The 27,994-nt window shown below is 41.9% G+C and overlaps 1 protein-coding gene across 1 annotated transcript in view; it reads right to left on the reverse strand.

Annotated features, from left to right (window-relative positions):
* Nucleotides 1-26,538, reverse strand: part of LOC124047679 (nuclear pore complex protein Nup214-like) — a 70,278-nt gene extending 43,740 nt beyond the window's left edge. Inside the window, 16 exon segments of the mRNA XM_046367989.1 lie at nucleotides 127-276; nucleotides 4,457-4,540; nucleotides 4,671-4,750; nucleotides 7,959-8,098; nucleotides 10,411-10,912; nucleotides 11,076-11,234; nucleotides 19,490-19,616; nucleotides 19,877-19,943; nucleotides 20,146-20,252; nucleotides 20,447-20,550; nucleotides 20,676-20,739; nucleotides 20,995-21,065; nucleotides 21,171-21,369; nucleotides 21,565-21,719; nucleotides 21,844-22,039; nucleotides 26,148-26,538. Of these exon segments, the coding sequence (XP_046223945.1) occupies nucleotides 127-276; nucleotides 4,457-4,540; nucleotides 4,671-4,750; nucleotides 7,959-8,098; nucleotides 10,411-10,912; nucleotides 11,076-11,234; nucleotides 19,490-19,616; nucleotides 19,877-19,943; nucleotides 20,146-20,252; nucleotides 20,447-20,550; nucleotides 20,676-20,739; nucleotides 20,995-21,065; nucleotides 21,171-21,369; nucleotides 21,565-21,719; nucleotides 21,844-22,039; nucleotides 26,148-26,189 (2,247 nt within the window). The 5' untranslated portion in view covers nucleotides 26,190-26,538.
* Nucleotides 26,539-27,994: the final 1,456 nt, after the last annotated feature.

A 27,994-nucleotide genomic window follows, 5' to 3' on the forward strand; every position in this document is an offset into this window, starting at 1 on the left:
TTGAATGACACGACTGGGTACATGAATTAACAATGGCAACTACAGAGAGCTTCATATTCTGACTCACGCAGGCCTTATCTCTGAAATAATAACATCTAATCAAATGAAATTAAATCCGTACTGTACCTCAGTGGTGTCTTTGATCTCCAGGGTGAAGACGTGGAGGTCCTCAGACTCCTTCCTCAGCTCCTTCATCTCCTCTGTGGTGCCCACTCTGAAGTCTGCCTTGTGGCTGCGTGCCTTCAGGTCATCCAACTCCTTCTGGAAGTGGGCGATCTGAGAGGAACACAACCTGCATGAAGCTACATTGATGAACCATATGGGTCTTTCTATAAACTCTGGTACATGTGAGGATTTCCTACACTGCACAACTTCTTACAGCTGTTGATAATCTGCCATTTTATTTTTTAAGTCAATACATTAAGATATAAGGGGGAGCCAGCTACAATACAGAAACAATACAAGGTGCTTGAAGTAGCCTAACTGAACTTGGAGGTCAGAAATTCAAGTACTCCAAAAGGCTAACCTTGAAAATCAGACATTTCCTCAGATAGGTGTTTGAAAAGTCCTTGTAATTACTGTAACCAATTTACAAGTTCTCCTGCTCCCTTATAATTGTCCTTGCTTTCATTCTTTATCCGTTTTTGTGAGAGATGTGACCACTCATTTGTTTCCCGCCACTTCATATGAAGGGTGTTGTGCTACTCTGTTGCAGTAAAACCATGTGGTTATTATGAGGACAACATTAATGTTGGCTTCAACTTGGCCATACATACAAATCCTTCCATTAAAAAAGGAACCTGGTTTTTGGTCACTTTCTCATTATAAAAACAGCAATGGTGAGATTCATGCTACAGCAAGTCATGGCTTTATTATGTGTGCCTGCGTTGGCCACATAGGCTACAGAAGAATCGCCACGCATCCAATTTACGCTCAACAACAATATAAAATGCAACAAGTATAGTGTTGCTCCCATGTTTCATTAGATTAAATAAAATATCCCATACGCACAAAAGGTCTCAAATTTTGAATACAAATTTGTTTACATTCCTGTTAGTGAGCATTTCTCCATTGCCAAGATAATCCATCCACCAGACAGGTGTGGCATATAAAGAAGCTGATTAAACAGCATGATCACAGGTACACTTTGTGCTGGGGCCAATAAAAAGGCCACTATGAAAATGTGCAGTTTTGTCACAACACAATGACACAGATGTCTTAAGTTGAGGGAGCATGCAATTTGCATGCTGACTGCAGGAATGTCTACCAGTGCTGTCGCCAGAGAATTACATTTAAATTTCTCTATCATAAATCACCTCCAATGTCATTTTAGGCAATTTGGCAATACGCTCAACTGGCCTCAATCTCAGACCATGTGTAACCACGCCAGACCAGGACCTCCACATCCGGCTTATTCATCTGCAGGAGTCTGAGACCAGCCACCCAGACAACTGATGATACGGTGGGTTTTCATAACCAAGATTTTTTGCACAAACTGTCAGAAACCGTGTAAGGGAAGCTCATCAGCGTCCTCACCAAGGTCTTGACCTGACTGCAGTTCAGCGTCATATCCGACTTCAATGTGCAAATACTCACCTTTGATGGCCACTGGCACATTGAAGAAGTGAGCTCTTCACGGATGAATCACAGTTTCATGTGTACTGGGCAGATGGCGTCGTGTGAGCGAGCGGTTTGCTGAATAGAGTGCCCCATGGTGGTGGTGTGGTTATGGTATGGGCTGGCATAAGCCACGGACAACGAACACAACTGCATTTTATCGATGGCAATTTGAATGCACAAAGATACTGTGACGAGATCCTGAGGCCCATTGTCGTGCCATTCCTCAGCCGCCATCACCTCATGTTTTAGCATGATAATGCACGGCCCCATGTTGCAAAGATCTGTACACAATTCCTGGATGCTGAAAATGTCCCAGTTCTTTCATGGCCTGCATACTCACCATACATGTCACCCATTGAGTTCGTTTTGGATGCTCTGGATCGATGTGTATGACATTGTGTTCTAGTTCCTACCAATATCAAGCAACTTTAGTATAGCCATTGAAGAGGAGTTGGACAACATTACACAGGGCACAATCAACTGCCTAATAAAGTACATTTGAAGAAGATGTGTCGTGCTGCATAAGGCAAATGGTGGTCACATCTGATACTGACTGGTTTTCTGATCCACACCCAGAAGTTAAGGTTTCTGTGACCAACCGATGGATATCTACAGTTCATTTCCTTAGAGTATTCAGACCTCTTTCCATTTTCCACATTTTGTTACATTACAGCCTTATTCTAAAATGGATTAAATAAAAAATGTCCTCAATCTAGATACAATAGCACATAATGAGAAAGCTAAAACAGGTTTTTAGAAAAAAATGTTTTTTTTTAAAAATGAAAAATTATAGAAATACCTTATATAAATAAGTATTCAGACCCTTTGCTATGAGATGTGAAATTGATCTCAAGTGCATCCTGTTTCCATTGATCATCCTTGAGATGTTTCCACAACTTTATTGGAGTCCACCCGTGGTAAATTCAATTGACTGGACATGATTTGGAAAGACACACACGTCTATAAAAGGACTCACAGTTGACAGTGCACGTCTGAGCAAAAACCAAGCCATGAGGTCAAAGGACTTGTCCGTAGAGCTCCAAGACAGAATTGTACCAAGGCAAATATCTGGGGAAGGGTACCAAAACCTTTCTGCAGCATTGAAGAAAAGTGAACAGTGGCCTCCATCATTCTTAAATGGAAGGAGTTTGGATCCACCAAGACTCTCCCCAGAGCTGGCCACCCAGCCAAACTGAGCAATCAGGGGAGAAGGGCCTTGGTCAGGGAGATGACCAAGAACCCGATGGTCACTCTGGCAGAGCTCCAGAGTTCCTCTGTGGAGATGGGAGATCCATCCAGAAGGACAACCATCTGTGAGCACTCCACCATTCAGGCCTTTATGGTAGAGTGTCCAAATGGAAACCACTCCTCAGTAAAAGGCAAATTACAGCCTGCTTGGAGCTTGCCAAAAGGCACCTAAAGGACTCTGAACATAAGAAACAAGATTCTCTGGTCTGATGAAACCAAAATTGAACTCTTTGGCCTGAATGCCAAGCATCACGTCTGTCTGAAACCTGGCACCATCCATACTGTGAAGCATGGTGGTGACAGCATTATGCTCTGGGAAAGTTTTTCTGTGGCAGGGGCTGGGAGACTAGTCAGGATCGAGGGAAAGACAAATGGAGCAAAGTACAGAGAGATCCTTGATGAAAACCTGCTCCAGAGTGCTCAGGACCTCAGACTGGAGGTCAGGACAATGACCCTAAACAGCCTAGACAACGCAGTAGTGGCTTCGGGACAAGTCTCTGAATGTCCTTGAGTGGCCCAGCTAGAGCCTGGACTTGAACACAATTGAACATCTCTGGAGAGACCTGAAAATAGCTGTGCAGACACGCTCCCATTCCAAACCTGACAGAGCTTGAGGGGATCTGCAGAAAATAATGAGAGAAACTCCCCAAATACAGGTGTGCTGTAAATGCTGCCAATGGTACTTCAACAAAGTACTGAGTAAAAGGGTCTGAATACTTATGTAAATGTCATATAAATTTGCTAATATTTAAAATATAAAAATAAAAAAATCTTTATTGGGTATTGATGAAAGAAAACAACCTATTTAATACATTTTTATAATAAGGCTGTAATGTAACAAATGTGGAAAAAGTAAATGATCTGAATACTTTCCAAATGCACTGTATATTCCCAGTCCATAGATTGACATAAATAAATTAGGACTATTTACTGATTTCCTTATATGAACTGTAACTCAGTAAAATCTTAGAAATTGTTGCATATTGCGTTTATATATTTTCTTTCAGTGTATTTAGTGAAGTTGACATTATTTTCACACATTTCGTAATGTAATAATAATTTGAATATCAACGCATTGGTAAGGCCTGCTTTTTGCATGCCTTTCTTTTTTTGGGGGTCTATATTAGGCCCTATATGTACAATTATACAAATTATACAATTGTATAACATTGAAGTCCTTGAAAATATAAATGAAGAGCTTGAAAAAAAAAAAATCAGTAAAAGTCCTTGTCTTGTATGAACCCTGCTTAAAGGATGTATAGTCCTAGGCCCATGTTGTAAAGGTGGAATTATAGGCCAATTTGCAAATATATTCTCCCAAGTACACATGTGGAACTGCATTAAAAAAAAGTTGTTGTTGTTTCAAAGCATTTTGAAATGTTTATACCAACGTCAAACATTAGACCCATTATTTATAGCAAGACCCATATCGCGTAAATTGGTTGGAGCATGGTGCTGGGTTCGATTCCTTTGTGGGTTAACTCCACTGAATGTGTGTGGTTATGAAAATAAATAGGATTCATAATCAAATAAAAAAGTTATTAAGTAGCAGTAGTTTGAGAGAAATACTACTGGATTAATCTGTTACCTCCTCCATTATTCCAGCCATGACTGGGTCTGAGCCCTTCCTCTGCTGCAGCTGCCTTTCCAGGGCATTCACACTCAGCGCTGCCTAGAGGACGGCAAACAGACAGATATCTTGAGACACTGCATTTGTCTCTACTATTATGACCTGTACTACAAGACATTGATTGCTGGTCTATTATCTTATTTATTTGAAAAGGCAGATGATGTTTTAGTACCTGTGGTGTGGGTGCACTTGTCTGGGTGGCTGGGGAACATTTCTGTACAACCGTGGGGGGTGTACCGGTTTGGACTGGGCCTGAAACAGAAAGACAGAATGGATATCAACAATATCACAAAACAATAAAGATGCTAATGTTGAAAAAATAAGTACAGTGCCTTCAGAAATGATTCATACCCCTTGATTTTTCACCACATTCTGTTATGTTACAGCCTGAATTCAAAATAGATTAACATTTATTAATCTGACCCAACACACACACACACACACACACACACACACACACACACACACACACACACACACACACACACACACACACACACACACACACACACACACACACACACACACACAATACCCCATAATGTCAAAGTGAAAACATGTCACAAAGTCGGAAGTTTACATACACCTTACCCAAATACATTTAAACTCAAATACATTTAAACTCAGTTTTTCACAATTCCTGACATTTAATGCAAGTACAAATTCCCTGCCTTCGGTCAGTTACTTTATTTTAAGAATTCGAAATAATAATAGTAGAGAGACTGATTTATTTCATCACATTCCCAGTGGGTCAGAAGTTTACATACACTCAATAGGTATTTGGACGCATTGCCGTTAAATTGTTTAACTTGGATCAAACCATTCAGTTAGCCTTCCACAATAAGTTGGGTGAATGTTGGCCTATTCCTGACAGAGCTGGTGTAACTGAGTCAGGTTCGTAGGCGTCCTTGCTTGCACACGCTCTTATCAGTTCTGCCCACAATTGTTCGATGGGATTGAGGTCAGGGCTTCAATATCTTGACTTTGTTGTCCTTAAGCCATTTCGCCACAACTTTGGAAGTATGCTTGGGGTCATTTGGAAGACCAATTGGAAGACCCATTTGTAAGACCCATTTGTGACCAAGCTTTAACTTCCTGACTGATGTCTAGACATGTTGCTTCAATATATCCACATAATTTCTCTTCCTCACGATGGCATCTATTTTGTGAAGTGCACGAGTCCCTCCTGCAGCAAAGCACCCCCACAACATGATGTGCCACCCCCTGTGCTTCAAGGCGGAGATGGTGTTCTTCGGCTTGCAAGCCTCCCCCTTCTTCCTCCAAACATAACGATGGTCATTATGGTCAAACAGTTCTATTTTTGTTCCAACAGACCAGAGGACATTTCTCCAAAAAGTACTATCTTTGTCCTCATGTGCAGTTGCAATCCGTAGTCTGGCTTTTTTATGGTGGTTTTGGAGCAGTGGCTTCTTCCTTGCTGAGCGGCCTTTCGTTATGTCGATATGGGACTCATTTTACTGTGGATATAGATACTTTTGTACCCATTTCCTCTAGCATCTTCACAAGGTCCTTTACTGTTGTTCTGAGATTGGTTTGCACTTTTCGCACCAAAGTACTTTCATCTCTAGGAGACAGAACGAGTCTCCTTCCTGAGCAGTATGACGGCTGCGTGGTCCCATGGTGTTTATACTTGCGTACTATTGTTTGTACAGATGAACGTGGTACCTTCAGGAGTTTGAAAATTGCTCCCAAGGATGAACCAGACTTGTGGAAGTCTACAATTTATTTTCTGAGGTCTTGACTGATTTCTTTTGATTTTCCCATGATGTCAAGCAAAGAGGCACCGAGTTTGAAGGTAGGCATTGAAATACATCCACAGGTACACCTCCAATTGTCTCAAATGATGTCAATTAGCCTATCAGAAGCTTCTAAAGCCATGGCATCATTTTCTGGAATTTTCAAACTGTTTAATGGCACAGTCAACTTAGTGTATATAAACTTCTGACCCACTGGAATTGTGATACAGTGAGTTGTAAGTTAAATAATCTGTCTGTAAACAATTGTTGGAAAAATTACTTAGGACATCTACTTTGTGCATGACACAAGAGACTTGCCAAAACTATAGTTTGTTAACAAGAAATTTGTGGAGTGGTTGAAAAACAAGTTTTAATTACTCCCAACCTAAGTGTATGTAAACTTCCGACTTCAACTGTATAACACTCCAAATTGAGCACAGGTGCATGCAATTTCATTTGATCAGCCTTGAGATGTTTCTACAACTTGGAGTCCACCTGTGGACAATTCAATTAACTGGACATGATTTGTGAAGGCACACACCTGTCTATATAAGGTCCCACAGTTGACAGTGCATGTCAGAGCAAAAACCAAGCCATGAGGTCAGGTGAATTGTGCGTAGATCATCAAGGTAGAATTGCAATGAGGCATATCTGGGGACAGTTATGAAACAATTTCTAGAGTGTTGAAAGTTTCCAAGAGCACAGTGTTCTTTAGCATTGGGAAATTGAAAATATGGAACTACCCAGACTCTGCCTAGAGATGGCCATCTGACCAAACTGAGCAACCAGGCAAGAATGACCTTGGTCAGGGAGGTGACCAAGAACCCAATGACCACTCTGACAGAACTACAGCTATCCTTGGCAGAAATGGGAGAATCTGCCAGAAGGACAAGAGTCTCTACAGCACTTCACCATTTTGTGCTTTATGGGAGAGTGGCTGGACGGAAGCCACTCCTGAGAAAAAGGCACATGACAGTATGCCTGGAGTTTTCAAAAAGGCATGTGAAAGACTCAGAGCATAAGGCCAAAGATTCTGTGGTCTGATGATATTTTCTATAAACCATTTGGCCTGAATGCAAAGCTCTATTTCTGGAGATAACCTGTCACAGCTCATGACCTGTCTAACACCATCCCTATCGTGAATCATGGTGGTGGCAGCATCGTGCTATGGGATGCTTTTCAGCGGCAGGCACTGGGAGACTGGTAAGAATAGAGGGAACAGTGAATAGAGCCAAATCCTTGATGAGAACCTGCTTCAGTTTAAAAATGACCAGGGGCGTAGATCTATGTTCCAACTGGACAATGACCTCAAGCATACAGCCAAAGCAACGCTGGAATGGCTTCAGAACAAGAATGTGAAAGACCTTGAGTGACCCAGCCAAAGGCCGGACTTGATTCCCATTGAAAATCTACGGAAATAATTGAAGATTGCTGTTCACCACCGCTCGCTATCGAACTCAACAGAGCTTGAGGAAATCTGCAAGGGAAAAAAATGGGAGAAAGTCCCCAAATCCAGATGTGCAAAGCTGATAGACATACCCAAGACAACTCAAAGCTGTAATCACTGCCAAATGTACTCATACAAAGTATTGACTCAGGGGTGTGAATACTTATGTAAATTACATTTCATTTTCAATAAATTTGTTAACATTTCTAAAATGTATGAATTATGCTGTTTAAACAAAGCTTATTATTCTCCTTACCTGGCATGGCTGCAGACTTGGTGACTATGGGCAGAGGAGCGGAATGGCTGCTGGGCTCAGAGAAGGCAGCTTTGGGTGTGGAGTTGAAGGAGAAGGGCTGGGAGGCTGGAGCTGCAGCAAGGGTCTCTACTGCCAGGAATCTGAGGGACAGAAACATAAGCATATCTAACTAAGCCAGCCAACAAACATCTAAGTCAGGGATGGGCAACTTTGATGGGGGTAGGGGCCATAAAACACAGAACTCATCATGAGGGGCCGGCAGTGGCTCGTGGGTCTGCGTACCCACATCCAGAAGCTGCACTTGATGAATTTATGAAATTGCTTCTCCAAATATTATTAAAGATGCACCTGTTAAGAAACTGACTGTTAGAAGGGTTAAGGCTCCATGGATTGATCAGGAAATGAAAAACTGTATGGTTGAAAGAGATGGGGCAAAAGAAGCGGATAATAAGTCTGGCTACACATCTGACTGGGTGACTTACTGCAAATTGAGAAAAGATGTGACTAAACTCAACAAAAAAAGAAGAAGAAACTGTATCATGAAGCCAAGATCAATGATATAAAGAATGATGGGAAAAACACTTTAGCACTTTAAATGAAATGGGCAGAAAGAGAAATTTAACTCCATCTTTCATCGAATCAGGCCCAAACAAAAATACATTTGATGTTGCCAATTAATTTAATGATTATTTCATTGGCAAATTGGGCAAACGAACAGTGTTTTATGGCTTTTCAACCTCAGCTCTGAATCCAGGATATGGCAATCTACAAAATATAACTCAAAGGGTTTTCTTTAATGGAAGCTTCTCTAATGTCAAACATGTAAAGTGTGGTGTACCGCAGGGCAGCTCTCTAGGCCCTCTACTCTTTTCTATTTTTACCAATGACCTGCCACTGGCATTAAAACAACATGTGTGTCCATGTATGCTGATGTTCAACCAAATACACCGATGTTCAACCATATACACATCTGAAATCACAGCTATTGAAGTAATTGAAACCCTTAACAAAGAGCTGCAGTCTGTTTTGGAATGGGTGGCCAGTAATGAACTGGTCTTGAACAACTCTAAACTAAGAGCATTGTATTTGGTACAAATCAATACTCTAAGTTCTAAACCTCAGCTGAATCTGGTAATGAACGGTGTGGCTGATGAACAAGTTGAGACTAAATTACTTGCCATTACCTTAGATTGTAAACTGTCAAGGTCAAAACATATGGTTGTAAAAATGGGGAGAGGTCTGTCCGTAATAAAAAGAGATGCTCTGCTTTTTTGACACCATACTCCAAAAAGCAAGTTCTGCAGACTGTAGTTTTGTCTTTTCTTGATTATTGTCCAGTCATGTGGTCAAATGCTGCAAGGAAAGGCGTAGTTAAACTCCAGCTGGCCCAGAACAGAGTGGCACGTCTTGCTCTTCATTGTAATCAGAGGGCTGATATAAATACAAGACTGACTGCATCACTTCTTTTAATAAGAAACATTAAATTTGTTGAAAATCCCAAATTGTTTGCATAGTCTACTTACAAACAGCTCTGACACACACACTTACCCCACCAGACATGCCACCAAGGGTCTTATCACAGTCCCCAAATCCAGAACAAATTCAAAAAGCGTACATAGAGTCATTAATGCATGGAACTCCATTCCATCTTATACTGCCCAAATAAACAGCAAACCTTGTTTCAAAAACAGATAAAGCAGCACCTCACCCCTCTTTGACCTAGATAGTTTGTGTGTACGTACTGATATGTAGGCTGTGTGCCTTTACACTTTTTTTTATGTAGTTCTGTCCTTGAGCTGTGCTTGTGTATTAATGTTTTGTATTATGTCATGCTTCATGTTTTGTGTGGACCCCAGGAAGAGTAGCTGCTCCTTTTGCAAGAGCTAATGTGGATCCTAATAAAATACCAAATTCAGCCCCCCCACCACCACCAGCTGGCAAACAAAACATTTCTGTGACACTCCTCATGACATCAAAGAGGATAAAAAGTATATTTGAAAGATTTTTTTGCGATGGGGCGGAGAGAAGATGTAGCAATTTGATAACTAATTTCATGCAAATCTACACATTTTGCCATAGGGTGGATGATAACTGATGATCAATGGGCCCCACCCCAGGTGGTAATTCATCCATGCTTACTACAAGTTTAGATAGCTGGCCACTAGACTAACTTAACAGTAAATAAATAAGTAAATAACAAATTAAATAAAACTAATTTGCCGACATGGGCTAATTAAGTTAGTGCTCACGCACAAACAAATTTCAAAATTGCACCTTGTGTATTCTATTACTCGAACTCTCAACAGTAAGTTGAGACCCTAACAGAGTTGTTTTTAACTGAGTTGAAATTGGTCCGCATGCCTACAAAAGGGGGGGCCGTCAGTTGCTCATACCTGATCTAAGTGAAATGTAAACAGTCAAAGTTATTCAGGTACTTATATTAACCTCTCACCTGTCATTGAGGTTCATCTTCACAGCGGGAGTGGTTGGCTCGGGGGTGCCTCGGAGTACCATGATGGGGGAGGCGGTGGCCAGGCGCTGGGGGATGGGCTTTGGAGTGGGGGCCGGAACTGGAGCCATTTCGACCACTGGAAGTTTGGGGGCACTGGTGGAGAAGGCCGAAGCTGCGGCTGGGGTCTCTGTCAGGGGCTTGGAGGAGAAGGAGAAGCTACCCAAGGCTGGGCTCGCGCTGAAGGCTGTAGAGCCCCCCAGAAAGAAGGCGGAGGGAGCAGTGGAAGAGGGGGGGCATGGAGAACGAGAAGCCGGATGAGGAGGCTGGAGCTGGGGCTGCGGTGAACAGTGAAACAGAGGCAGGGGAGGAGGCAGGGGGAGGAGGGTTTGGTGTGGTGGCCAAGGGGAGGCGGAGCGGAGGGAACGCCGCAGGGGCTGATGGGAGAGAGGAGGTAGGGTAAGGGGGTGGGGGAGCTGCAGATCCTGCAATGCAGAGAGGAGAGCTGCTTTTAGTGGATCCTATCAAAACACTATTATAAATACTTTAAATACTTTACTTTACAGTATGATAGTAGTATAGGTATTGCAAGTTTCATAAGACAAATGTATTCAGTGAGAAAAAAAATACACGATATTAAATGTGAAAAAGCTGGAGGTCCTCCAGACCTGCAGGGGGCAGTCTCTCTCCGTCCAGGGCCAGGCTGGTGGGGGCAGCGACCAGCTGCTTGACCCCAGGGTTGAAGTTGAGCAGTGAAAAGGGGCACAGCACTCCGTCTGTAGACAGCAGCAACAGAGTGGGCGCCGGGGGCAAAGTCTTCTCATCGGCTGTAGTGACATAGCGAGGAAAAGAGACATCAAGTACAGTATTTTGTTTATACACATTTTTTTATTTTACCTTTATCTAACTAGGCAAGTCAGTTAAGAACAAATTCTTATTTTCAATGACGGCCTAGGAACAGTGTGTTAACTGCCTGTTCAGAGGCAGAACGACAGATGTGTAACTTCTCAGCTCTGGGGTTTGAACTTGCAACCTTCCGGTTACTAGTCCAACGCTCTAACCACTAGGCTACCCTGCCGCCCAGTATAACTAACTAAGTATAACTATTGGTAGCAAGAGAGAAACACACAGGAATACACACACTTTAACTGAAACAAAAAGGCAAACACCCAGCCAGACAGACAGACACACACACACTGAAGCTCATGGAAGATGCACACCCACACACAAGTACCCAGGACATTAACAAAAGCCGAGACAAGTACAAGGACAAAGCATATGAATTGCTATATTGCTGTGAGACGTGAGAGACCTTGAGTTCTTAGTAAGAAACAAAGCCCAGAGCACTTGGAGAACAACCAGCACTAAAGCCAGTGTGATGAGACAAATAATGAGTCTGCTTGCCTGAGACTGCTCTCCAGAGAGAGAACAACAGTTTGTAAAGCTCAAGGTAAACCTCATCAGCATTCTCAGACATGCTTGTCTGGTTCTGTTTTGTTGATGTTCTCACATTCGTCCGAGTCATTGTAATGAACGTGGGCCTCCACCCCCTCTCTTTCTATCCAATACAGCCTAGGTCTCTCGAGACAGGGCTTGATGAGAATACAATCACTTAAAAATGCTACTCAAATTGATAGTTTGGTTTGCTGGTGGAGTCTTAAGCAGGGAGCCCAGACAGCAACATCAGATACCAGATACCAGTAGATACCGAGACAGTAGCTTATCACTATTCATCTGACAGCTGCCAAAAAGCTGCCAAAAAGAACGTGCAAACCAGCGCCGCATACCAAATGCTACTGACTGACACTGAGGAGCGGAACATTGCAGTGCATAAAAAATAAAAATAAACTTCAGACGAGAGTATTGTTTTCTTTCGACCAATCGATTGGTAGAAATTTTAAAATGTATATTTTTTTCCATATATAGACAAACCCTATGTGTTTTAATAAAATCAACTATACAGTGCTTTCGGAAAGCATTCAGACACCTTGACTTTTTCCACATTTTGTTACATTTACAGCCTTATTCTAAAATTTGTTTAAAAAATAATTTTCATCAATCTACACGCAATACCCCATAACAACAAAGCGTAAAGAGGTTAAGAAAAGAAAACAGAAATACCTTATTTACATAAGTATTCAGACACTTTGCTATGAGACTCTAAATTGAGATCAGGTGTTTCCACTGATCATCCTTGAGATGTTTCTACAACTTGATTGGAGTCCACCTGTGGTAAATTCAATTGACAAGACATGATTTGGAAAGGCACACACCAGTCTATATAAAAAAAAAAACAGAGCAAAAATCAAGCCGTGAGGTTGAGGGAATTGTCCGTAGAGCTCCGAGACAGGATTGTGTCGAGGTACAGATTTGGGGAAGGGTACCAAAAAATGTCCTCAACATTGAAGGTCCCTAAGAACACAGTGGCCTCCATCATTCTTAAAATGGAAGACTCTTCCTAGACCTGGCCGCCCGGCCAAACTGAACAGGGCCTTGGTCAGGGAAGTGACTAAGAACCTGATGGTCACTGACAAAGCTCCAAAGTTCCTCTGTGGGGATGGGAGAACTGTCCAGGAGGACAACCATCACTGCAGCATTGCACCAATCAGGCCTTTATGGTAGACTGGCCAGACGGAAGCCACTCCTCAGTAAAAGGCACATGACAGCCTGCTTGGAGTTTGCCAAAAAGCACCTAAAGGACTCTGACCACGAGAAACAAGATTCTCTTGAACTCTGACCTGAATGCCAAGCATCACATCTGGAAGAAACCTGGCACCATCCCTACAGTGAAGCATGGTGGTGACAGCATCATGCTGTGGGGATGTTTTTCAACGGCAGAGACTTGGAGACTAGTCAGGATCAAGGGAAAGATCAATGGAGCAAAGTAGAGAAAGATCCTTGATGAAAACCTGCTCAGGACCTCAGACTGGGACGAAGGTTCCCTTCCAACAGGACAACGACCCTAATCACACAGACAAGACAACGCAGGAGTAACTTCGGAACATGTCTCTGAATGTCCTTGAGTGGCTCAGCCAGAGCCCAGACTTGAACCTGATAAAACATCTCTGGAGACCTGAAATTAGCTGTGCAGCGACACTCCCCATTCAACTTGACAGAGCTTGAAAGGTTCTGCAGAGAAGAATGGGAGAAACATCAAATACAAGTGTGCCACGCATGTAGCGTCATACCCAAGAAGACTGCCAAAGGTGCATCAAAAAAGTACTGAGTAAAGGGTCTGAATACTTATGTAAATGTGATATCTGTAGCCTCCCGGGTGGCGCACTGGGTTGGATGTGCGTTGTGTTAAGAAGCAGCGCGGCTTGGTTGGGTTGTGTATCGGAGGACGCATGACTTTCAACCTTCGTCTCTCCCGAGCCCGTACGGGAGTTGTAGCGATGAGACAAGATAGTAGCTACTAAAACGATTGGATAGCACGAAATTGGGGAGAAAACTTGGTGTAAATTTAAACATGTGATTTGTTTTTCACATTTGCAAACATTTCTAAAAATCTGCTTTTACTTCATCATTTTGCGGTATTATGTGTAGATTGAGGGAAAAACAGCAATTGAATCCATTTTAGAATAAGGGTGTACACTTCAAATTTTCATACAAAAATGTGAAAAAGTAAAGTGGTCTGAATACTTTCTGAATGCACTGTACATTGTGAGCTCTACAAGCGTGTCCACTCCTACAATCAGAACGGTAAACTACTGTAGTAGTATTAGTAGTAATAATAATAATAACACTGAGTATACCAAAGATTAGGAATTCATTCCTAATATTGAGTTGCAGCCCCCCTTTTGCCCTCAGAACAGCCTCAATTGGTCGAGGTATGGAATACACAAGGTGTCGAAAGCTTTCCACAAGGATGCTGGCCCATATTGACTCAAATGCTTCCCACAATTGTATCAAGTTGGCTGGATGTCCTTTGGGTGGTGGAGCATTGTGGATACACATGGGTAACTGTTGAGCGTGAAAAACCCAGCAGCGGTACAGTTCTTGACACAAACCTGTGCGCCTGGCACCTACTATCATACCCCGTTCAAAAGGCACTTAAATATTTTGTCTTCCCCATATTTTGTCTTCCATTCTGGGAATTAACGGTAAATGTAGGCTACGACTGGTGATATATGTCATGGGGAATTGATAGACACTAACCATCACAAGAGTACTCCACTATAACTTGTCCTGGAATGGTTGTAGGGCTGTCCCAGACTAAACTAAAGATCTTGGTCTGCCTAGAAGGTCAGCATCCTGGAGTCGCCTCTTCACTGTTGACGTTGAGACGGGTGTTTTGCAGGTACGATTTAACGAAGCTGCCAGTTGAGGACTTGTGAGGCGTCGGTTTCTCAAATTAGACACTAATGTACTTGTCCTCCTGCTCAGTTGTGCACCGGACCCTCCCACTCTTTCTATTCTGGTTAGGGCCAGTTTGCACTGTTCTGTGAAGGGAGTAGTACACAGAGTTGTACAAGATCTTCAGTTTCTTGGCAATTTCTCACATGGAATAGCTTTCATTTCTCAGAACAAGAATAGACTAACAAGTTTCAGAAGAAAGGTATTTGTTTCTGGCCATTTGGAGCTTGTAATCAAACCCACAAATGCTGATGCTCCAGATACTCAACTAGTCTAAAGGCCAGTTTTATTGCTTCTTTATATCAGGACAACAGTTTTCAGCTTTGCTAACATAATTGAAAAATGATTTACTAATGATCAATTAGCCTTTTAAAATGATAAACTTGGAGACACACTTGGAGACACCTGAAACCCCACCTCTTTAAGGAATACCTAGGATAGGATAAGTAATCCCTCTCACCCCCCCTTTAAGATTTAGATGCACTATTGTAAAGTGACTGTTCCACTGGATGTCATAAGGTGAATGCAACAATTTGTAAGTCGCTCTGGATAAGAGCGTCTGCTAAATGACTTAAATGTAAATGTAAATGTGGATTAGCTAACACAATGTGCCATTGGAACACAGGAGTGATGGCTGCTAAAAATTGGCCTCAATGTCTATGTAGATATTCTTTTTTATCTGCCATTTCCAGCTACAATTGTCATTTACAACATTAACAAAGTCTACACCGTATTTCTGATCAATTTGATGTTATTTTAATGAACAGAAAATGTGCTTTTCTTTCAAAACAAGGACATTTCTAAGTGACCCCAAACTTTTGAACGGTAGTGTATATGGAAGATGATATAAGAACGGTAGTGTACATGGGCGACGATGATATAGGAACGGTAATGCACATGGACGACGATGATATATGAACGGTAGTGAATGGTAGTGTATATGGACGACAATGATATATGAACGGTAGTGCACATGGACGACGATGATATATGAACGGTAGTGCACATGGACGATGATATAGGAACGGTAGTGCACATGGACGACGATGATATAGGAACGGTAGTGCACATGGACGATGATATAGGAACGGTAGTGCACATGGACGACGATGATATAGGAACGGTAGTGCACATGGACGACGATGATATAGGAACGGTAGTGCACATGGACGACGATGATATAGGAACGGTAGTGCACATGGACGATGATATAGGAACGGTAGTGCACATGGACGACGATGATATAGGAACGGTAGTGCACATGGACGACGATGATATAGGAACGGTAGTGCACATGGACGACGATGATATAGGAACGGTAGTGCACATGGACGACGATAATATAGGAACGGTAGTGCACATGGACGACGATGATATAGGAACGGTAGTGCACATGGACGATGATATAGGAACGGTAGTGCACATGGACGATGATATAGGAACGGTAGTGCACATGGACGACGATGATATATGAACGGTAGTGCACATGGACGACGATGATATAGGAACGGTAGTGCACATGGACGACGATGATATAGGAACGGTAGTGCACATGGACGACGATGATATAGGAACGGTAGTGCACATGGACGACGATGATGATAGTATGGACGACGATGATATAGGGAGTGCACATGGACGAAGATATAGGAACGGTAGTGTACATGGACGATGATATAGGAACGGTAGTGTACATGGACGATGATATAGGAACGGTAGTGTACATGGACGATGATATAGGAACGGTAGTGTACATGGACGATGATATAGGAACGGTAGTGTACATGGACGATGATATAGGAACGGTAGTGTAAATGGACCATGATTTATGAACAGTAGTGAATATGGATGATGATATATGAACGTCAGTGTATATGGATGATGATATATGAACGGTAGTGTATATGGATGACGATGATATATACACGGTAGTGTATATGGATGACAATAATATATGAACGGTAGTGAACGGTCGTGTATATGGATGATGATGATATATGAACAGTAGTGTGTATGGATGATGATATATGAACAGTTGTGTATATGGATGATGATATATGAACATTAGTGTATATGGATGACGATGATATATGAACGGTAGTGAATATGTATGATATATAAAGGTAGTGTATATGGATGACAATGATATATGAACGGTAGTGTGTATGGATGATAATATATGAACAGTCGTGTATATGGATGATGATATATGAACGGTAGTGTATATGGATGACAATGATATATGAATGATATATGAAAGGTAGTGTGTATGGATGATGATATATGAACAGTCGTGTATATGGATGATGATATATGAACGGTAGTGTATATGGATGACAATGATATATGAATGATATATGAACGGTAGTGTGTATGGATGATGATATATGAACAGTCGTGTATATGGATGATGATATATGAACAGTAGTGTATATGGATGACAATGATATGAACAGTAGTGTATATGGATGACAATGATATATGAACTGTAGTGTATATGGATGACAATGATATATAAACGGTAGTGTATATGGATGACGATGATATATAAACGGTAGTGTATATGGATGACAATGATATATGAACGGTAGTGTATATGGATGACGATGATATATAAACGGTAGTGTATATGGATGACAATGATATATAAACGGTAGTGTATATGGATGACAATGATATATAAACGGTAGTGTATATGGATGACAATGATATATAAACGGTAGTGTATATGGATGACAATGATATATAAACGGTAGTGTATATGGATGACAATGATATATAAACGGTAGTGTATATGGATGATGATGATATATAAACGGTAGTGTATATGGATGACAATGATATATAAACGGTAGTGTATATGGATGACGATGATATATAAACGGTAGTGTATATGGATGACGATGATAAAGGAACGGTAGTGTATATGGATGACGATGATAAAGGAACGGTAGTGTATATGGATGACGATGATAAAGGAACGGTAGTGTATATGGATGACGATGATAAAGGAACGGTAGTGTATATGGATGACGATGATAAAGGAACGGTAGTGTATATGGATGACGATGATAAAGGAACGGTAGTGTATATGGATGACGATGATATATCGCTTCATGTTCCTAGGAAACTATGCAGTATTTTGTTTTTGTATGTGTTATTTCTTACATTGGTACCCCAGGTAATCTTAGGTTTCATTACATACAATCGGGAGGAACTACTGAATATAAAAGTAACGTCAACTCACCATCATTACGACCATTAATGTGAATTTCCCAAAGCGGATCCTGTGTTCTGCCTCCCACCCAGGACAAAGGATCGGATCCCAGCCAGCGACCCAAAACAACGACGTCGTAAAAGAGGCAAAACGAAGCGTTCTTCTGGTCCGGAGACAGGCACATCGCGCAGCACTCCCTAGCATGCTAATCGCCAATGTCCAGTCTCTTGACAACAAGGTTGATGAAATCCGAGCAAGGGTAGCATTGCAGAGAGACTATCGTTCTTTAATTCACGGAAACATGGCTCACTCGAGAGACGCTATCGGAGTCGGTGCAGCCAGCTGGTTTCTTCAAGCATCGCGCCGACAGAAACAAACATCTTTCTGGTAAGAAGAGGGGCGTGGGGTTATGCCTTATGATTAACGAGACGTGATGTGATCATAACAACATACAGGAACTCAAGTCCTTCTGTTCACCTGACTTAGAATTCCTCACAATCAAATGTTGACCGCATTATCTACCAAGGGAATTCTCTTCGATTATAATGACAGCCGTATATATTCCCCCCCAAGCAGACACATCGATGGCCCTGAACGAACTTTATTTGACTATGTAAACTGGAAACCACATATCCTGAGGCTGCATTCATTGTAGCTGGGGATTTTAACAAGGCTAATCTGAAAACAAGACGATGATGATATAGGAACGGTAGTGTACATGGATGATAATATAGGAACGGTAGTGAACATGGATGATAATATAGGAACGGTAGTGAACATGGATGATAATATAGGAACAGTAATGAATGGTAGTGTATATGGATGATGATGATATAAATCCAGACACATTTCACGGTTAGGCGATTTTGATTCTAGACCTAATTAAGTTGGTGTTACCTCTCTCCTCAATTTTCTTAAACAATTAAGACAAGGGCTGTTTTCTCATCTCCTAACTCTGCTGTTGCCTCCGGCGCATTGTTCTCCACACCAATATGCTGGTTAAATGTGCTATTATGAACCGCAGACAGCGACCACTATCCCACACAGGAGAAAGCACATCTGTTATAAAATAATATCATTTGTATTTGTGTTGCACCATTGTTCTTACATAGTATAACAATATACAATTTCAGTAGCACACATCTTAGACTGATGGACTGGACAATGGATCAGTCCATTCAGACAGGTGTCTTGCTATTTTTTTTTTGCTACTGCTCGAGTAAAGAAATCTTGGTCGACCATCAGCCTATCGATCAGTCGACGAAATGGGGTCAGCCCTACATTGTTGACAAACATATCAGCTGATTCCAAATGGTTCACCAGCTTCTTTTGCTTGACCCTTTCTGCCTACGCCACACTCTTAGATCTGAATGAACTGGTAACAATATGGCAAAGTCCTTTCATTCAGCGAGGGGAGAATTACAAATCCATCAAGGAGAAAGTGACCGGTTTGGAATGGGGTCAGAAGAATGTGGAAAGCTGGAAGGGGAGAGAGCAGCAACCACTCACTGATGTGGATCTCCTGCTGGCTGGTGTAGTCGATGGCCATGCCCAGGGGCAGCGTGTCGTCGTTATTCTGAGAGACAGGCAGCTCTCCCCTGCTGGCATCCTCCAGCAGCCACAGCTCCCAGTTGGTCTGAACAACACAAAAGCACATTGCACAGAGAGGTTACACGACAACAGACAGACACTCAGGGGCTCAATTGATCAATATCAGTTGGTCTTTGATTAGGGCTTTACAACTCCATAATCATTTATCAGAAGATGCTAAGGTGATGTCTTGTCCAATGGATGAGACTATGTTCTGCACAAAGATATCTGAAATCCACATTGACCTTGAACTGCTTTAGTTTCTAAGGCCCAGAGTGAGAATCAAGCCTGATTGACAAATATTACCTTATCTTCTTGCTTGGCGATGACACTGACTTCAATGGAGGCTGCTGATGCGGCAAGAACAACATCCCTGAAAGAAGAAAAAATAACAATGAGCATAAGTGATTCACCAACCTCACAGTTGTTCCTCGAACATTGAAGTTGAGAGCCAGAGGGAAATGGAACGAAGTTATACCAACTGAGTATGCATACAAAAGCCACTTTCTACAAACAAGGAAATAAAAAATATCTGCAGACAGGCAGGGCAGAATACAGAGTGAGGAGCGTCTCACCAGTCCTCTATGTGGCTGAGGAAGTAGTGGTGCTGTCTCTCTGTGCAGGTGCCGTACACCGGGTCGTTGAAGTTCAGGTACCTCTCCTCCCTCTTCTCTGTCTTTGTCTGACATATCAAAATGTTAATTGTCAAAATGGTTTCAGTAATAATGAAAAAGGCAAACCCATAAATTATCATTTAGGAGAGAAAACATTTCAGTCACTGAGTGAAATGACCCTATTAGTATTAGAACAATGAACAATTAGCACTGCAAAATGATCTCATCACCATTCAGATGCATGACATCTGGTACTACTCACAGGGAGGGAGATCACCACCAGTTCAGGAGGTGTTTCCGGACAGCCGTCGGCTGCTGCATATGCCACAGCAAACACAAACGTACTCAGCCACTGCACATCCAGCACTGACAGAGAAAGGACAACACAAAGAAAACATATAATTGAGGTTATCAGGCAGGAAAATAAAGGCACTGAAATGTTCAATTTCAGGTTTATTACTTCAGGTCAGCCTGATCTGGGTCAAGTTTACCTTTGACAGGGTTGTCAGAGCTGTAGAAGCTTGGGCAGGGGATCACTTTCTTCTCCTGAAGCCCCTGTTCAGGAGAGCAGAGGTAGACCAGGGCATAATCAATATAAATCACAGGAACGGAGCAAATTGAATGGCATCAAACACCTGGAAACCACGTGTTTGATGTACTTAATACCATTCCACTATTACAGCTCCAGTCATTATGGTGCCACCAACCTCCTGTGGGCAAAATACATCATTCACTCCATACTTCACAGGAATAATAAGTGTGTCTAATGTTGTTAATGTATTATACTGAGAGTTGTTGGTACAGACTTACTGGAGTATACTGACTGACTGTTGCATTCATTTTTCCTGCTGCTACTTGCTTTCCTTTGGGACTCCAACATACTGTATTAAGGGAGAAGATGACAGAAATTGAAAACAAATTGTATAAAATTCCAATTACATGAAAAATGTATTCCTCAAAGTTATTACACACTATGTCACACTTACCACAGGTGATGCCCGCTGTGGCGGGTAGCTGGGCCTGCACAGTGATGCCGTCTGTGACCTCCAGCACCATCATGCTGCCGTCAGACAGACAAGTGGCCAGCATGGACACCTGCACCGGGTTCCATTTGAGGTCCTGCACAATAATGCCCAGGCCGGCTCTCAGTTGTAGAGTCGCAAATGGCAATTTATGCGGTCGGGCCTGGAGAGAGGGGGCAGCCATAGAAGTGAGGGTATTAGGTGTGTGGGAAAAATATGGAACTGAAGAAGTTGGGGTGACTAGTCTTGATGTGCTTTCAAACCAGATCAAAGCATGGACTCTGAACTCTGTTTCACCATGACGAAACCGTACCACTCCATTAGCAGTGGGGGGGGGGTTGTTATAAGAGTTAATCACCTTGTTGATGAAGGTGCGGACGTCATAGAAGGCCAGTGACAGGCCTGATGCTTCTGACATGCCACTGACTGACAGGGTGAGCTCATCACTGCTGAGTCCCAGGTTGTGCACAGGCAACTCCACATGAACATCAGCTAAGGCTGCTATCCCCTCAACTGAGAAAAAGTAAGATTGAGAGAAAAAGGTAAAGTCAAGTTACATTGGCCAAGGCACGCCATAACTGTCATTGCTTAGGAAAACTGTACGAGACAGAATGACCAATGGTACAGAAAATCTTACCTATTTCATTGGAGTTTCCATCAACTTTGTCTGAAGCTAGGATGTCCCCCGTGAGGTACACCTTGATCTTTCTGTCTAGTCCGACAAATGTCAGTCCAAATTTGTTGGAGATGGCGAGCAGACTTGATCTATCCTTCGGCAGGTTGTCAGGTGAATCAAAGACACGGGTTTTCTTCATTTGCCGGAACTGAAAATCCTGCATAAAATAATAGAATACTTCATGACTGTGATGGCACTGAATTTAGTCTCATGTAGGCTACTTGTTTAACCCTTGTCTGATCTTAACATTCTGTATACTCCCCTTGTTCTAAGGGTAAAAAAAATGACCCGCCTTCACTAATCCCCTAAAATAAAGCATTTAAACTGAATTTTAAACCCCAAATCTATTTAGAAACAATTCAAACTTTGTGAATGTCTGGGTTTTCCCTCTTCACAATGCAGAAAGAATGTATTTAAAATCAGTGGACACCACTTGATTTTATTACAATACATCGGTCATAATTATTTTCTTTACTAAAGTAGAGGTTCATAATTATTATTGCTAAAGGTACTGCATAGGTGTAAACCTACATTTTTAACAAGAGATAGCACTAGTATGGCCTAAGAAAGTAGCAGAAATGTGCAGAAAGTAGTTTTGAATGCATTTTATTGAAGGGAAACCATAACAGTCTTGAACTCTTTTGGCAAAATAGTAATATATTCTTATATACTGTACAATGACGAATTCAACTACAAAATACTAGTCTTCTCCCATTTTTTAACCATTGCCCCCAACCAAAAAGTGCATAAACAACAATAAATCAGATAGATGCAAAACAGAAATGTGAAGAACATAAATCTATCAACTAATTAGCACATATAGGACAGTATGCAAGTGTTTGTGAATGGACTTTGCAGATGTATTTCTCACATGTGCAGCACATAGCATTTGTTTTACAGTCCTTTGGGGGGCAGAATTGGCATCTCCTCCTCTTGCCCACCCCAGCCTCAGGTGGATCAGGACAAGATTCAGCTCCCTGAAGAGCTTTCACAAGCGGTGCAGGGGCTGCTGTGGGGAGGAGGTGCTCCATCAGTGAATGTGTGGGGTTACAAGTGCCTTTCCCAGCTGCTCCAGGAACACCCTCCTCTTGTTCCGCTTATCAGGCATTCAGGTAGGGTTGATCTTGCTCCATATCATGAAGGCATTGTATGAGGATACATCAATTATGTTATGGAAGATGACCATGGGCCAGCGGGCAGTTATCTTGCTGCAGCTGTAAGTTCAATCACCTTGTCCATGTTGTCCACACCTCCTTTGTTGTGGTTGTAGTCCAGGATGATGGCTGGCTTCCTGTCCTCACAATCACTGATCTCAGCCATGTTGTGCAGTGTGCTCAGGAGGACCACATTATTGTTCCTATTTAGGAGGTAAGAAGCTAGAGTGGTGGTGGGGTGAAGGAAAACTTTGATGAGATGGCCTCTCTCCCCCTTGTTGAGAGGAGTGTAGGGTGGAGCTCAGGCTTGTTCTTTCTAACTGTGCCAACCATGGTGATCTTCCTCTTCAGGAGCTGCTGGCTGAGTTCATAAGAGTTGAATAAATTGTCATGTGATATTGTGCCCCTTCAGTCCATTGGTCACATCAAGCGCAGCCCGCATCCCCTGGTTCTTCTCCAGGCCTCCACTGGTCAGCTTCTCTGTGTAGACTTGCATCTTCCAAGCGTAGATGGATTGTGCGTCACAGGCCACCCACATCTTGATGCGAAACTTTGCTTGCTTGCTGGGCATATACTGCCAGAAAGGACAGTGACCTTTTGACAAAGAGATTACTATCAGTATTTAGTATCAGTGTCACAGAAAACAATGACATAAATCAATGATATTACAGCAATACATAATCAAATTAACATTACAGATATGAAAATAAAAATGTACCTCAATGGAATCAGTTACTCGTCCGCTGTTACTTCAGGCCCAAGGTTGTAGAGGTATGGCAGACGCTCCACCCACTTCTCCCAGACCTCTCTTTTGGCCGCCAGTTTGCCTCTCATGTCTTGCAGGTCTTGACTCACGGTTATCAAATCGCAGCACTCTTGAGAAAGTGTGAAAGACTTTCAGTGGCATCGTGGCACAAAAATGCACCTTTCCACTCTCTGCATTCCAGAGACTACATGTAGCCTCACCTTTGGACCTATGCACACCCACTAAGACTAGCAGCCCTATGTAGGCATGCAGGTCAATCTCATCCATCCTTTTCATCGTTATGCCATGTTGTGCTGCCATCCTGCCCTGGTTGTCATATGGTGACAAGGACCATGTTATTTTGTTTTTCTTTGACAGAAACTTCTCTTTCTGAAGATGATGCATTCTTCCCCATCTTCTTATTCAGATACCACCTGCACATCTAAATCATTGTTCTCTTGTTCCTCCTGGACATCAAAAAAAAATCAGATCTAAGACTTGTTGGGCACTGAATTGTGCACTTATTTATTCAGCAAAGAGAGTACTGGGGGGACTGTCATCAGAAGCACCTTGATGGCCTCTGATTACATTCCCCATTAGTAAACAATGCTTAAGTAAAAATACTTTCAAGTACTACTTAATATTTTTTGTTGTTGGTATCTGTACTTTACTTCACTACATTCCAAAGAAAATACTGTACCTTTTACTCCATACATTTTTACTGACACCTGAAAGTACTCGTTACATTTTGAATGCTTAGCAGGACAGGAAAATGGTCCAATACACGCACTTGTCAAGAGAAAATCCCTGGTCATCTACTGCCTCTGATCTGGAGGACTCACTAAACAAATGCTTCGTTTGTAAATTATGTCTGAGTGCTGAAGTGTGCCCCTGGCTATCCGTAAATTTAAAAAATGGTGTCGGCCTCCCGGGTGGCGCAGTGGTCTAAGACACCGCATCGCTAGCTGTGCCACCAGAGATTCTGGGTTCGAGCCCAGGCTCTGTCGCAGCCGGCCTCAACCGGGAGGCCTATGGGGTAATGCACAATTGGTCCAGCGTCGCCCAGGTTAGGGAGGGTTTGGCCGGCAGGGATATCCTTGTCTCATCACGCACTCGTGACTCCTGTGGTGGGTCGGGCGCAGTGCACGCTGACCAGGTCGCCAGGTGTACAGTGTTTCCTCCGACACATTGGTGCGGCTGGCTTCCGGATTGGATGTGCATTGTGTCAAGAAGCAGTGCTGCTAGGTTGTGTTTCGGAGGACTCTTGACCTTCGCCTCTCCCGAGTCCGTACGGGAGTTGCATCGATGAGACAATACTGTAACTACTACCAATTGGATACCACAAAATTATGGAGAAAAAAAGGGGGGTAAAAAAAAAGACAATGGTGCCATCTGGTTTGGTTAATAAGGAATTTGAAATTATTTAAACTTTTACTTCTGATACTTATGTACATTTTATCAATTACATTTACTTTTGATAGTTAAGTATATTTAAAACCAAATACTTTTGAACTTTTACTGGGTACTTTTCTACTAACATATCTTTACTTTTACTCAAGAATGACAATTGGGTACTATTTTCACCACTGCAATATAGTGCAGGAACTGCAGAAATGTTGAAATTTGTTTTGGTTGAAGTTGAATTGAACAGTATAAAACAATCAGAATGGAGAAAGAATCACTTAGAATGTATGTGTTGCTACCCTAGGATCACTCACTACCCATAAAGCAAATGTAAAACTTGTATTATTCTTTTTTTACCCATTAAACAACACAAGGGTTAATATCTGTAAAGCCCATTTTGACTATGTTAACAACAAGATATTGTTGACAGGACGAGGTGGATTTGGAAATAAATTACGTTGGGATAGCTAGCAGCTGAATGAATGCCTCCTAGAATAAATGCTACTAATAGCAAAATCAATATTATTTAGGTAGAGCACAATAGCATTCATAAATGGATGTAACTAACTAGTTAGCTTGTAGGTAGCTAATGATCTGACATGGCTAGTTACTGTTGAAGAAAGTCAGTGTTAGACACCCAAATGTATACAGCTAGCTAGCTATACACTGTTGTTAATCCATACATCGTTTAGTTGTTTGATGTTCATGACATTGTTGTTAACTAGTTGATTCTGGTTTAGCTAGCCATCTTTGACTAAAATATAGGATAACTACTAGCTAGTAACATTATGAGAATTGAGCAGTAAGAAACAGACAATAACGTAACGTTACTTCAGTTGGAAGGTTATCCCCAAATCGCTAACTAACTAGCAGAAACACTAGCTGGTTGACAGGCTAGCTAGCAAGCTAATGCTACGAGCTTGTTAACTTGCTAGCTACGTAGCTACAATAGTTTGCCTTACCTTCATTTCCCTTTCGGGAGGAGAGTCAGGGTCTTCACTCATTTTGAAATTAACAGCAGATATAATTATTTCAGCTACAACAGAACTTTACGAAATATACACGGCTGGTTCTAGCCTTTCCTTTCCACATGAAACAAAATCATAACGCGCTCGAATTTGCGAAATACAATAAGGAAGTGACGCACAAAATTAATCTGCAAGTCAGAATAATGCATCCCAGCGCGAGTGGCTTGCTTGTTCAATTCAGACAAGAGTAATCGGCCTAAACTCACATGTGACGTGACTTCAATGATTTCAAATTTGGAAGTGTAAATCAATGATCCAACATTAAATTATCTCAAAAGGCCTTGACAGTCAGATTACTGGGGAAAGGTGACTAGAAGAGCGGGACAGCATAACATTACTGTCGATCATAAACCCTATAGCCGATGGAAAAATGGCGGAATCGGATGATGAAGTGGATTCTGAATACAATTTCTGTAGAATCAAGGAGAATTGAAGTATTATCCAAAAGAATGGAAAACAAAGCAACGTAGTGTACAGTGATGAGAATGATCCTTCGTATCGAGTACTGTTTCTTAATGAGGAGCAGCTGAGCATAGTACCAATCTTAAATAAACCATTTGAGTTATTCAAACTGGTGGAGAGATTGCTGGGTAAAGTGAAGGCTGTAAGGATCACGAGATGTGGGCTTGTTTTGATTTTTTTGTACTTCTGCGGATCAGAGGGAACGTGCATTGACACAAGTTTGAAGTGTCCTGTGTGTCAGGCCTCCTCAAGGGGGTTATATCTGATGTCTCATGGGAAGTCAATTTGGAAGAGATGAAAAATATTCTGGAGTGATTGAAGCATGTCGGATGAATTGTGTGGTGAATGGTGAACAAGTGAAGTATCTATCTGTTCTTTTGTTTTTTGATATGGAGTCTCTCCCGAGTGGCGCAGCGATCTAAGTCATTGCATCTCAGTGCTAGAGGCGTCACTACAGACCCTGGTTTGTTTCCAGGCTGTATCACAACCGGCTGTGATTGGGAGTCCCATAGGATGCCGCACAATTGGCCCAACGTCGTCTGGGTTAGGGTTTGGCTGGGTTAGACTGTCATTGTAAATAAGAATTTGTTCTTGACTGACTTGCCTAGTTAAATATAGGTTATTAAAAAATCAAAAATACTCAAGTACAGTTAGGATATATTAACTACAGAGTCAGAGCATTTATCCCATCATTGTAAAGCTTTTGGTCATGTATCAAGTGTTTGCAGATGGGATAAGCCGAGATGTCCAAGTTGTGGAAAATATCATATTATGTGTTCTAAAAGTGATAAAAATGTGACATGTTGCAATTGCGGTGCGAACCATGAAGCCACGTCTTTCAAATGCCCCACAAGGGTGAAGGAGAATGTGTTTCCGGCACAATTTGTCCCCACATTTTGTGGAATAATTCAGACATACCATAACTGTAAGGAATACATCATTGTTCTACCCTAGCTGGCATGATAATAATATTAACTTTGTTCTTGATGTTTATCAACAACAGGGGTAATATTCTTTCATATAAACAATTTATAACATTGAATGGGTTTCCAATACCTTTCAGAGAGTTTATTTCTGTGATCAAAGCCATTCCCCATGGTCTAACTACACGAATGAAAACTCATCTTAGCTTTGGTGATGATCACAGAGTTTATCCAGAACTCAGTTTGGAAGGCGTGGGCGTACTTGAGAAATCCTGTAGCAAATACATAAGACACATTTTGCATTCACAGAATCAATTTACGCCTGGAGGAAAACATTTCTGGAACATGCTTATTCCTGACATTGTCTGGAAAAAAAGATTTCTTGATCCCTTACAA

This window comes from Oncorhynchus gorbuscha, linkage group LG11 (genome assembly GCF_021184085.1).
Source record: "Oncorhynchus gorbuscha isolate QuinsamMale2020 ecotype Even-year linkage group LG11, OgorEven_v1.0, whole genome shotgun sequence".
NCBI lineage: Eukaryota > Metazoa > Chordata > Actinopteri > Salmoniformes > Salmonidae > Oncorhynchus > Oncorhynchus gorbuscha.